General features: G+C 33.2%; 2 protein-coding genes across 2 annotated transcripts; both read left to right on the top strand.

Annotated features, from left to right (window-relative positions):
* The first annotated feature begins 2,156 nt into the window (after positions 1-2,156).
* On the top strand, positions 2,157-3,441 carry LOC133699056 (auxin-induced protein 15A-like). The gene has a single exon (XM_062122185.1). It carries the CDS (start codon positions 2,968-2,970, stop codon positions 3,244-3,246), a length of 279 nt encoding a protein of 92 aa, XP_061978169.1. The 5' UTR covers positions 2,157-2,967; the 3' UTR covers positions 3,247-3,441.
* A 3,065-nt stretch (positions 3,442-6,506) lies between these two features.
* Positions 6,507-7,161, top strand: LOC133699055 (auxin-responsive protein SAUR24-like). Its single transcript, XM_062122184.1, has one exon. It carries the CDS (start codon positions 6,756-6,758, stop codon positions 7,038-7,040), a length of 285 nt encoding a protein of 94 aa, XP_061978168.1. The 5' UTR covers positions 6,507-6,755; the 3' UTR covers positions 7,041-7,161.
* Positions 7,162-12,448: the final 5,287 nt, after the last annotated feature.

Here is a 12,448-nt window from a genome sequence, read left to right on the forward strand (position 1 = left end):
TATTATTTTTCTTGAAACATATTCAGTTTGTAATGAATATTATTTAACTTTGTTTTTTTTTTTTATGTTTAATAAAAATTTTATTTGCATAATTGGTTTGTATAACAATTAATTTATATAGTTTTATATTATATATCCTAAATAATTTTTTAAAAACAAATTAAGAAAAAAACTATTACCAAGGATTTTACCGACGGATGAATTCGGTCGGTATTTTAAACTTTCACCGACAGACTTACCGACGGAATTAATCCGTCGCCATTTAACAGTAGCTTCCATCAGTACCGACGAATTTACAGACGGACATATGCCGTCGATATTTCATACATTCACCGACTAATGTATCGACGGATATTGTCCGTCGGTAAATTCAATTTCACCGATGGAATGAAAATTCCGTCGACGGAATCTTTTTTTTTTTGCGCGCACGTTCCGTCTGTAAAACCGTCAGTAAATGATTTTTTTGTTTTTCCGACTAATATACCGACGGAATGAGGAATCACCGACGAAGGTAAAGCCGACGGACGTATTCCGTCGGTGATGACGTTGGTAAAAAAATCACCGACGCACTTCTAATCACACACCGACGGAATTTTGCCGTCGGTAAAACTGTGAAATCTTGTAGTGTATGTTTGGAGTCATGAAGAAATCAAGTTTAAGGGGGATATTGAAAGTAAACTGATTTCTGTAAATTAGTTGACCCGATCGACTGGTTCAGTAAGAAGAGAACAATTCGTGTTTAGATTATGATTTCCTTATATTAGTTTGATTCTTTGATTTTCTAGGACTCTATGCCTATTAAAAAGCTTATAATTCAGAATTATTAAGCAAAACAAAGAGAGAATATTTAAGAGAGTTTAGAAAAAACACTCAATCTTCTTTTTGTTCTTGAGTTTTTGACTTTGCACTACTGTTTTTTTATCTTCTAACAAACCTATCCTTCTTCCAACAGAATTGCCATCACCTGCTAACTGAAACTGCTTTGGGGTAAGAGTTGTCTATCCACATCACACACTGAAGGTGAATGGTGATAAATGCTCTTTAAGTAGGGAACACAACTTCAGGAAGCTTGTCCAATGAGATGATAGACTTAAATGATGCTAAGGTTGGAATCACTCTGGTGCCATCTTCAACCATACTTCTCTAGATAACATGTTGTAATGTTTGTTAAGGATTACTTTTATAGATTTTCTTTAATCATACTTATCATACAAGATCAAAATATACAGATTGTATTGGAAAATACTGTCTCTTCTATTATTGTAAGCATCAACTTAGTCTGAACCCATTACTTATGCCTAAAGGAAAACAGATTCTGCTTTAAACTGCTCTCACGGAAGTCTTCATCTTATCCCCATCTAAATATGTGGCACAAAATAGGTCGTGTAAGATCACCAGGCTAAAGCAGGTCCAATTTAGTAACATCTGATATAGATGGGTCATTTAGTAAGGAGAGCATCTACAGCAACTGTTCAACAATGGTCCCCTGAAATTATTGCTTGCCACTCAAATTTGTTTTGACAACTGATAATTTTACAGTGAGACTGCTTCGTACATTAGTCGTGCAAAGAAAGTGGTGATGGAGACTTGAGTAGGGAAAATCTAGTCTGGAAAGTTGACGCATTCAATTAACATAAAACGAAGAAAGTGAAATGTCATTTCTTATTGTAGAATTGACATGTCAAATGTAATGAATGGAGTATCAAATTTCATATTTCCTTTATCTTCATCCCGTTAAGCATTTCAGCTCGAATTCATTTCAGCTTCGCACACAAATTGTTTGTTCATGAAAAGAGAAATACTGCAGAACTGATTATCACAAATTGACACTCATACAACTATGACCACGAAGCCAGTCTTGGCTGATTGTTAGTTCTAGGCAATCCTATGGGACGTAAGTGATCACATTTGGAACAACAGTAAAAGGAAACCTCTTGAAAATGATCACTCATCTATCATATATAGCTAGAGACTGTTGTTGGTGATCTCTCCTCAAAGGAAAAGCATCTCCGTACGATGATATATTGAGGTGGCTATTCATCATTACTGGCAGTAGGGCAAGGTGATGTGAACTTCATGGTGTCCGGTCGAGCAAGTCTGCTCCTCAAAGTAAAAGCATGTCCGTTCGATGATATATTGAGGTGGCTAATCATCAGTACTGGCAGTAGGGCGAGGCCATGTGAACTTCTCGGTGTCCGGTCCAGCAAGTCTATTCATTGATATGAAAATTAGTGAGTCAGATATGATATGGTTGTAAGTTGCTACACAAGTTCTGCTATAGATGAATTTTCTCTTACCCTGTAGAAAAGGTTCTTAGCTATCACTTTCTGGTTCTATATCACTTGTTGCAGGAAACCTGACTTGGTTGTATACACTGTGAATTGAGGATGTCAGCTAATTTCCACGAAATTTTACTTTAAATTGTTCGTTTTACAGGCTTATCTCACATCTTTGAATTTGATAAATATGTGATAATATGAATAGAAGAAATTCAGTGGACATGTTGTCTGAATATTATAAAAGAAATAGCAGATGACTTGAGCAGGTCTCTGATATGACAAAAAGAAAGAAAGAAAGAAACTATCAGTCTATTGTGATTTGGATAATTAGTGTTATCCTCTTTAAATAACTTCAAATTTAACTACAACTTTATAGTTGATAGAGCAGTGGGGTCATAATGTTTCATAGAAATTAATAATGGTCAGTTAGGCCTGTATTCTTGATAATTAGGTTGAAGACAGAACCATGTGATGGCTCGAGCTCATTTCTTGACTAGACCACATCCAAGGGCCTCTTGACGACCGGCTTCTTGCATAAGGGGATTTCTATCTTGTAAATCATTACATATATAAATACAAACATGTTTAGGTTCACAAGCAACTCAAACCTTCACATCCTTGAGAATCAAAATTCCTCTGTGCAATAAGTCTGCTTAGATTTCTTTTCCTTGCTCATCCATTTGAAATAATGGGTTTCCGTTTGTCTGCTATTATACGTGCTAAGCAAATGCTTCAGCTATCACCATCAGCTTCAAGTGTGCCAAAGGGCTGCCTGGCAGTTTATGTTGGAGAAACACAAAAGAAGAGGTTTGTAATTCCAGTATCATACTTGAACCAAGCTATATTTCAAGACTTGCTAAGTCAAGCTGAAGAAAAATTCGGCTATGATCATCCAATGGGCGGTCTCACTATTCCATGCAGAGAAGAGATTTTCATGGATGTCATTTCTTGCTTAAGTTACTCATAAAAGCAGAGGGTAAGATAGATCAACTCTAACACAGTTCTGTAAAGAAGACACTTATGAGTACCATGTACAGAGCTTTTCTCGGATACCTTTTTTCTTCAAGGAAATGAACATGCTTCACAGCATTATTGCTGTTTTGTCAAATTGTATTTCAATTTAGAAAGCACAAGCATTAATCAATGAGTACCTTTTCTCATATATTATATACTTTCCTCTTAAAAACTTCGCTTGTGAGTTCTTACTTTTGTTAAATGCGCTACGCCATGATCATTACTCGAATTGTGTTCCTCCAGCACCAGAAATGAAGATTCTTCATCTGAAAATGGATATTAGCAGTCTTTCATGTCGCTGTAGACGTTGTCCTCAAAGGAAAACAAATGAACAATATATTCCATCACACTTTAACAACTAAGTAAGCATTTTTATGGTGTCAGCATCAGCTCATCATAGACAAAGGCCTAGATAAGTCAAGTTCTTTTTTGCTTGTATAATTTTTAAAATCAAAAACTTGCGTCCGTCCCTGTATAGTTCAAAACCAAGTAAGGAAAATTTACTGTCAGGGAAAGAGTAGCTGTAAATCTCTGTTCCTCCAGCTGTTACAATTCTTATAGAAAAGATGTTGAGGCTAATTACTTGAAAACGATCATCTGCTATGATGATCATTGCCAAGGCACATGATGTGCTTAAACATGAACTTCCATTCTTGAACATTTTCAGTTAAATATCTTAATCTCATTCAGAGTTTTGGACTTTTGACCAATTACCAATTCAGGTTCTTTGAAAATCTTAGGTGAAGTTTTCATCATCTCAATCCCATCAAGATATCTTAATACTCTTTTTAATTTATATTTCGACTTTATTTCTAAATTCTTTAAAAAAGTTTTGGAAAATGATCATTAATTACGAATTTCTTCAATTTAATATTTAATTAACCTCAAAATTTTGATTTTCTTGCAATTTTACCCCTCATTTGAACCAATTAGCTTGGTAAAAATTAAATTTGGTCTCTTAAAATTCCAATCTTCTCAATTAAGCCTAATTGGGCCCCAAACTTAATTTTTCACCAATTAAACCCTAATAAAATTAATTTGACCAATTGAAAGTATAATTAAGTCCTTGTACCTAAGTAAATCATTCAATTGGACAAAAAAAAATTCTTAAACATAAGTAAACTTTAATTTGGCCCATGATTAAATCAAATTGATCTGTTAAAAATCTAATTATGTCCCTAAGCTTAATTTTTATGCATATTAGTCCAATAATCATGTAACTTGACCTTGAATTTATTTTCTCTCTCTAGTTTTGGGTAAAATGGAGTACAATTAGGTTCTTGATTCCATCCAAAATTGCAGCTTGATTTTTTTTATATGTGAAATCCTCCCAGCTTGCTTTTGTCAAAATACCAATCTTTATTTTATGTTTTGATTTTTTTTATTTTGAAAAAAAAAGATGAATTTGGGTAATCCATAAATGAGTTATGACAGAAGGGATGGATTAAATAGATTAGAAGAAACAATTTTGTAGCATACACTACCAACATGTACAGAATTTATTCTCTCTCAATTTGGTCACATTACATAAGCAAATTACCAAGTTTTCATAGATATTAATTATATGCATAGATAAAACAGGATTTGTTATTATATTTGTCACAATGTCGTGGCCAAAACTCAACATTAAGAAATTTACTGCTTCAAGGACTTTTTCGAGGGCAAAGCAATTTTAGTCTCAGTGTCCTATCCGAGCAAGCTTTCATCTCAAGTTAGGCTAAGTAAAGCTGAAGAGGAGTTTGGTTTTTGTTCATCCAATGGGTGGTTTGACCATTCCTTTTAGAGTGTAGTTTCCTCCTTTTTATTGAACCTGAATTTTTCAATACAGTATCATTATTATGATATAGTTGATGCAACGACACTGTTGCTAGACACTCCAAAAATGTAGTTCCTCTGTATTGTGTATAAGCTACTGAGATTTTGTTGCAGTGATTTTCTGCAGAAAATATGGGTTGTGTACTGACATAAGTTGAGGGGTAGGATGTATGTATTAGGTGAGTTTAGGTGAAGTGTATCTCCATGAAACTTCTAGTATTTCTAGCTCTATACATATACACTTGTATTCAGTATCTGAAATGATTAAAATTAGTTCCAAAAAGCCTCTTTGCTGGGAAATTTTTACCTGCGCAGTTTTAAAATCAACAGATATCCCAGTAATAATTTAATTGACTGATTTCAGTGGCCAAAATCATCAAATGAAATTGATTTCACCTTATCTCCTATGTACAGTAAGTCACTGTGTTCTATGACTACAAGAAAAGAAAGTAGATATCAGGACATTCCATTGGAACCACTTCGTTGTGAATACCTGCAAGTTTAGCTAAAACATCAGCTGCCAAACTGATGTTTTTCCAGCATCTAAAATACTGCAATCATGGTCTATTCAACTATAAGGTTGCAAATGAATATTCTTCTTTCATTAATTGTTTTCAGCAGAGCATACACGCCTCGCCCTTTTCATTCCTTCTTTCACTTTATGTTTTTTTCACCTTGGTTGATTTGTCTTTTAACACTGTCCAAGAAATGCATAAAATAAATGGAGATTTTGCCTTACCAAAGTGAATAAATAAAAGGCCTCGCAACATATTTGGCCTCACAGGTTGACATCTTCCTGAGGATAGCATTGACGCTCTTTTTCTGTTCCTGGTGGCACCCACATTTCAAATTCAATGGCTGGAAACAGTTACCGACATTAACTTCGTCATTTGCAGTTGCATCAAGATGTTCTGAAATGCAGGATAGGTTCTAAAAAGGGTGAAGCAGTGCCACGCACTTCATATGCACTTCACATGGTTTTGTCTAGCAAGTTTTTGTCCCTTTTACTTTTCCTGGTGATACATGTTCGAATATATTGCAAGAGCAATAAATGCTGATAATCCATGTTCATACTGCTGATTTAGAAAAGCTTTACAATTTACAAGACAAATGTGGTCCATAAGACCTCTACCCATCATTACAACAACAAAAAAAGAACTTAGACGTCTGAAGCATGCCCTGAACTCTAAGAGGTCGTCCACAGAAATGATCCTTCTATATCGTACAACTCTAATTCAAGAGGGTAGATGTCTCAAGGTTGTCTGCAGTATTCAAGTGGTCACAACTTAAGATAGACTTCATAATAGCTAACTCCTTGAATTTCAAGTGGGTCCTGAGTAGATTGTTTTTCTCAAAAAATGCTGGGGACATTATGTTATCAGTCTTGCTTTTGAGACAATAGCATGTGATCCTTCACTACTTCATGTCTCTCATTAGACCCCATCCAAATGACCATACACCAGTAGATCCATTATCCACAATGGTGCTCTTCTTTTGTTTTTGTGATCTTTCCTCTATATATACAGCACACAATTACCTTGTCAATCCAACTCAGGCCTTCACATTCTCATCAAGAATCAGAGTTTTCTGTTCTTTACTAAAATCCTAACAATCTTCTTGTTGTTCTTACATTTACATCCAAGCAAAATGATGGCTATTCGCTTGCCTCGTATTCTTCAAGCTAAGCAAAATCTTCTTCGAGGATCATCTCCAGCTAGGGATGTTCGAAAAGGCTATATTGCAGTATATGTTGGAGAAGAAGAGAAGAAAAGATTTGTGATTCCAGTATCACACTTGAACCAGCCTTCATTTCAAGAGCTGCTAAGTAAAGCTGAAGAGGAATTTGGATTTGATCATCAAATGGGTGGTCTCACAATTCCTTGTCGGGAAGACATCTTCATCGATCTCACTTCTCGCTTAAATGCGTCATAAAAGGGACAGATGAACATATATTAGAGAGAACAATTTTGTAGCATACTTTACATATCATGTACAGATTGTAAGCAGTGTCTCAAGAGATTATTTATTATGAAATCTTTTAAACTTTCACAAATCTTTTCATCTTCTTCGATTTGTTTATTCATTTAGTTTCCACGGTTTCACGGCTAAGCTTACTACATATCAAGAAATTAAATTCACAGTTTTAAAGATTATCACCGAAGATTAAAAGAAAACAAGTTCAAAGAAAACACTGCCAAGCAATATTTGACTTCTTACAAAAATGCGTTCTTACAAAAAATTTCAAATTTTGAGCATGTTAAATAAAATACAACACAATAAAGTAATTGATCTAAATTAAATCATAAAAATACTACATCATCCAGGATTTCTTTTCCCGCATCATTGTCATTCTAATGACCAATATTCAATTTCATTCAATTCGATCTTAAGAGTATATTAGATAATATGAGGAAAAGATTATGGAGCCTTTTGAATAAATCTAGAGGATAAATATCAACTATTAAGAATAATTATGGAGCAATCAAATATTTAATAAATATTAAATCTATAGAATTTGATTTTCTTGATTGTCACCTTTATTATCTTCTCGATTTATACTTTGCTTTGATGTGATGAAAGAATGAAAAAACAGTTCACACGAAATGATTTTTATCATCAATCTTTTTTATATTAGTACAAAAAAAATTTAGATTGAATCGGCAAGGCCTACTAGCTAGACAAAACTGCACTAATGGCTAATTGAAGCGCTCTTTGTCTTGTTATCTTTTTAGATAAAAACATCAAAATTTATCATCATTAAATATAAACAAAAAAAATTCATAATAAGTATTATTGCATTAAATAAATTTCAATCTTTGAAATAAAAATCCAAACTTGAATAAAAATAGCATAATAGTGAAGTGTCTAAGACATCAAATAAATAAAATAAAAAGAAAAGCCTTGTGGAAGCAAACAATGCATACCAATACATGAAGTAGGAGGAACTCTCATCTAAAAATCAACCTGCTAACAGAAGTTAAGAACCTTAAAATAATATTAGAATAGAAGGGTGAGTTTAACCAACTCGGTGAAGAAATATCATTTAATATATATTATAGAAATTTATAAGTTATAGACCAAAAATTGTGATATAATAGAAGTATAAGAATCGAAACATATATTTATAACAGAAAAGGTCTGCGACCTCGATAACTATTGGATGATTAATCGACACAGTCTAGTGTCTTTCTCACCAACTAGGTATACAGACTACTAAGTGTATATAAACTAACTACTATTCATTATTATGGAATTTCTAACAGGTATCCAGATATCCAAACATATCAAATATTTGCATATATATATATATATATGTGTGTGTGTGTGTGTGTGTGTGTGTGTGTGTGTGTGTATGTATATGTATGTATATGTATATCAAAGCAAACGAATAATATACCAAATAGAATTAAATCAATAGAATGTGAATACAAATTTGTACCTAGAAAATAACTCAACTTATATAAATTATTTATGTTACATGCATATTAAAAATTATCCCACTTACCTGAAAACCAGAAGCAAGAGACAAACAAATGTAAAATTGGAGATTACTAAAGATTGCTAGGGAGAATATCAACAGAACCTATAATGAATATAGAAAATACTCAAAACAACTCGAATCAGATAACATAAAAGATTATAATTCTAAGATTAGAGACCAAAATATAATTATAAAATCAAAACAAATCCACCTAATTAATCCCAAACATTTCCCAAACTAACCAAACCTAAAAGAACCAATCAACTCCTACTACTTGGTCAACCTGTCAACCAAAATTGATCAACCACTCAACCGATATCATCAGGCCAATTGATCAATTGGTTCCAACAAACAAGTTGACTAGTTGATCATGATTTCAAAATCCTGATTTGTTAGTCTTTCAAAATTGCAAATCTTTAAAACTCAATGTGTTCCTCAAAAACCCATAACTCCAGTCCTCAAATCAGTTCGCTTTAAGCCAAATTAAAACCCTAAAATATTAATTAAACATCATAAATTGTCAAATTACCAAATCAACATATCCCAAAACACTTCTTTAATCCACAAACTATTAAAATCACCCTAGAACATGTTTCTTCTGAATTGATTCAGATTGTCTTTAGCCCCTATGCTATCATCCATATACTGATTATTCACACATTCAAGAGCTACTGGAGATATGATGTTTAATCACCATTCGAAAACAACAGAAGAGGGAGTCATGATACTTGTTTCTTCAAATCCTTCTTAAAACCAAAAAGTTTAACTTTAGATAGAGTTGAATTCTTTGGTATATTTGAGAGAAATGTCATCGTAGGGGAGGTAAAAAGAGAAGAAGGGAAAACCAATTCTCTAGAAAAACAATCTCTTTAAATATATAGGTTAGGTTAGGTTCTTGGGTTTAGGTCTAATAGGCTAAAACATGGGTTTTACAACATCCCCTCTGTTATACAAAACTCGTCCTTGAATTTAAACTTTAAGAAAAAAAGTCTTACCATCATGATCAAACAAGTACGAATACTTGCCACTCATTTCCTCCTCAAGCTCTCACGTTGCCTCTTTGCATGGAATTTTGTTTCACATAACCTTAAATGATGCAATTTCCTTCTTCTGAAGCTTTCTAACTTGTCAATCCACTACTCTTATTGATTGTACTTCATATGACATATCCTTCCTCACCTAAACCAATTGAACTTTCAGAACATGAGATGAATCTTGCAATTACTCCCGCAACATCAAAACATAGAACACCGGATATATGAGGAACAAGTTAGGAGAGAGAGAAAAGCATGCATGTCATTGCCTCTACTCTTTCCAAAATCTCAAACGGCCCTATAAACCAAGACCTTAATTTTTCTTTATTCCAAAATCTGAATATTCTTTTAGTTGGAAGAGACTTTCAAGAACACATTGTCACCCACTAAAAACTCTAAATTATACCTCCTCTAACCCATGTAATTTTCATACTATGAGCTATTCGAAGCTTATCTTGGATCACCCTAATCTTATCCAAAGTAATTTGTATTAACTTAGGACCCATCAATTCTCACGAACCTCATACCAATATATGGGTGATTTAGACTTTTGACCATACAAAGCCTCAAGAGCCATATCAATATTCATGTGATAACTATTGTTATATGCAAACTCTACCATAGATAAATACTTGCTCCAACCTCAATCAACCACACAAGCTCTCAACATATCCTCAAAAATTTGTATAGTCATATCAGACTGTTCATTGGTCTAATGATGAAAAGTAGTGCTCAACTTAACCTTAATACCCATTGCTTTATGAAAGTTCACCCAAAATCGAGAAGTGAATTATAGATCTATATCAGACACAATGAAGATCAGCACATCATATAACCTCATAATCTCATTGACATATATTTTTCCTAGCTTTGCAAACCCATATGTTATCTTTCCTAGAAAGAAATGAGCTGACTTTGTTAAACGATCAATTATCATCCAAATCGAATCATAACCCTCCTAACTTTATGGTAATCCTGACATAAAATTGAACCTCTCCTATTTCCATTCAGGAATTTATAATGGTTGCAAAATCCTTGGTGGCTTTTGATACTCACCCTTAATCCTTTAACAGGTCAAGCATTGAGATACAAACTCTGCAATGTCTTTCTTCATACCATTCCACCAATAACACTCTCAAGTCTTTGTACCTCTTGTTAGAACTAGGATGTATGGTATAGGCAATTTGGTGTGCTTCTATCACATATCTCTTTTTAGATCATCCACCTTAGACACATATAGCCTAAAACCAAATCTCAACACACTATTCTCACTACCAACAAAACTCGATGCTTTTCTTAATTCCAACTCATCTTGAATCTTGCATAGCGACTCATCTTTCATCTAAGCTACTTTAATTTGGTCTACCAAATTTGATCTAGTTTGAAAGTGGACCAACAATGCTCATGATTCACCCATATCAAAATTGACCTTTTCATCCAACAACTTGTGTAACTCTCTAATTAAAGGTTTGGTTTCCTTACCTTTTGAATATGAGCCAAGCTACCCATAAATGTTTTGCTTAAGGCATTGACAACAACATTCACCTTGTTTAGGTGATACTGAATCGAGCAATCATAATCACTTAACAGTTTTATCCACCTTCCCTATCTCAAATTTAGATCCTGCTGCTGGAAGATATACTAGAGACTCTTATGATCTAAAAATATCTCACATGTCTTCCTATACAAGTAGTGCCTTCAAATCTTAAGAGTAATTCATGAAAAGTTCTCCCTATGCAAGTAGTGCCTCCAATTTTGATGGAGGGGTAAGTTCAACCAAATTAGTGAGGAAATATCATTTAATATACATTATTGACAAACAAATGAAGTAGTAGAAACTCTCAAGCAAAGGTCAACTTTAAGAACCTGAAAATAATATTATAATGAAGGGGTGGGTTCAACCAACTCGGTGATGAAATATCATCTAATATACATTATATATATTTATAAGTTATAAGCCATAAATTGTGATGTAATAGAAGTATAAGAAGTAAAATACACACGCATACAAATTAAGTATAACAGTAGTATGGTAGTGGTATACATGTTAGACATCATAGGCTTAGGTAACAAAAAAAAGAATGTATATCAAAGACATAACAGATATTCGCATATATATCTATATCAAAGCGAACAAAGAATGCACCGAATAAAATTAATCAACAAAATACAAAAACAAATTCAAGAAAATGATGAGTACCTGGAAAATAAACCAACATATATAGATATTCAAGAATGTCATATGTACTCATCATATAATCAACATATATAAATTATTTATATTGCATGCATATTAAAAATTATCTCACTTGCCTAAAAAATGAAGGCAAAAGACAAATACATGTAGAACTAGAGACTACTAAGGATCGTTAGAAGAAACGTCAGCAAAACTTATAACGAATACACAAAATACTAAAAAAAACTCGAAATAGATAACATAAAAGATTACAATCTAAGACTAGAGACCAAAACATAATTATAAAACCAAAACATATCCATCAGATCGATCCCAAAAATTTTCCAAACTAACCAAACCTAAAAGAACCGATCAACCCCCACTATTTGGTCAACTATTTGACCGAAATTGACCAACCACTCAACCGATACCATTAGGCCAATTAATTGATCGGTTTAGACAAACCAGTTGACTGCCTGATCAGGATTTCAGAATCATGATATGTTAGTTTTTCAAAATGCAAACCCTTAAAATTCAACTTTTTCCTCAAAAACCCATAACTCCAATTCTAATATGAGTTCCTTTTAAGACAAACTAACATCAATTAAACATCTCAAACCATCCAATTATCAAATCAACATATTAAACA

The sequence above is a fragment of the Populus nigra genome, chromosome 7 (assembly GCF_951802175.1).
Source record: "Populus nigra chromosome 7, ddPopNigr1.1, whole genome shotgun sequence".
Taxonomy (NCBI): domain Eukaryota; kingdom Viridiplantae; phylum Streptophyta; class Magnoliopsida; order Malpighiales; family Salicaceae; genus Populus; species Populus nigra.

What these genes read in the sequence shown, in the direction of transcription:
- LOC133699056 (XM_062122185.1), top strand. Translation starts at nt 2,968, where the DNA reads ATGGGTTTCCGTTTGTCTGCTATTATACGTGCTAAGCAAATGCTTCAG.
- LOC133699055 (XM_062122184.1), top strand. Translation starts at nt 6,756, where the DNA reads ATGATGGCTATTCGCTTGCCTCGTATTCTTCAAGCTAAGCAAAATCTT.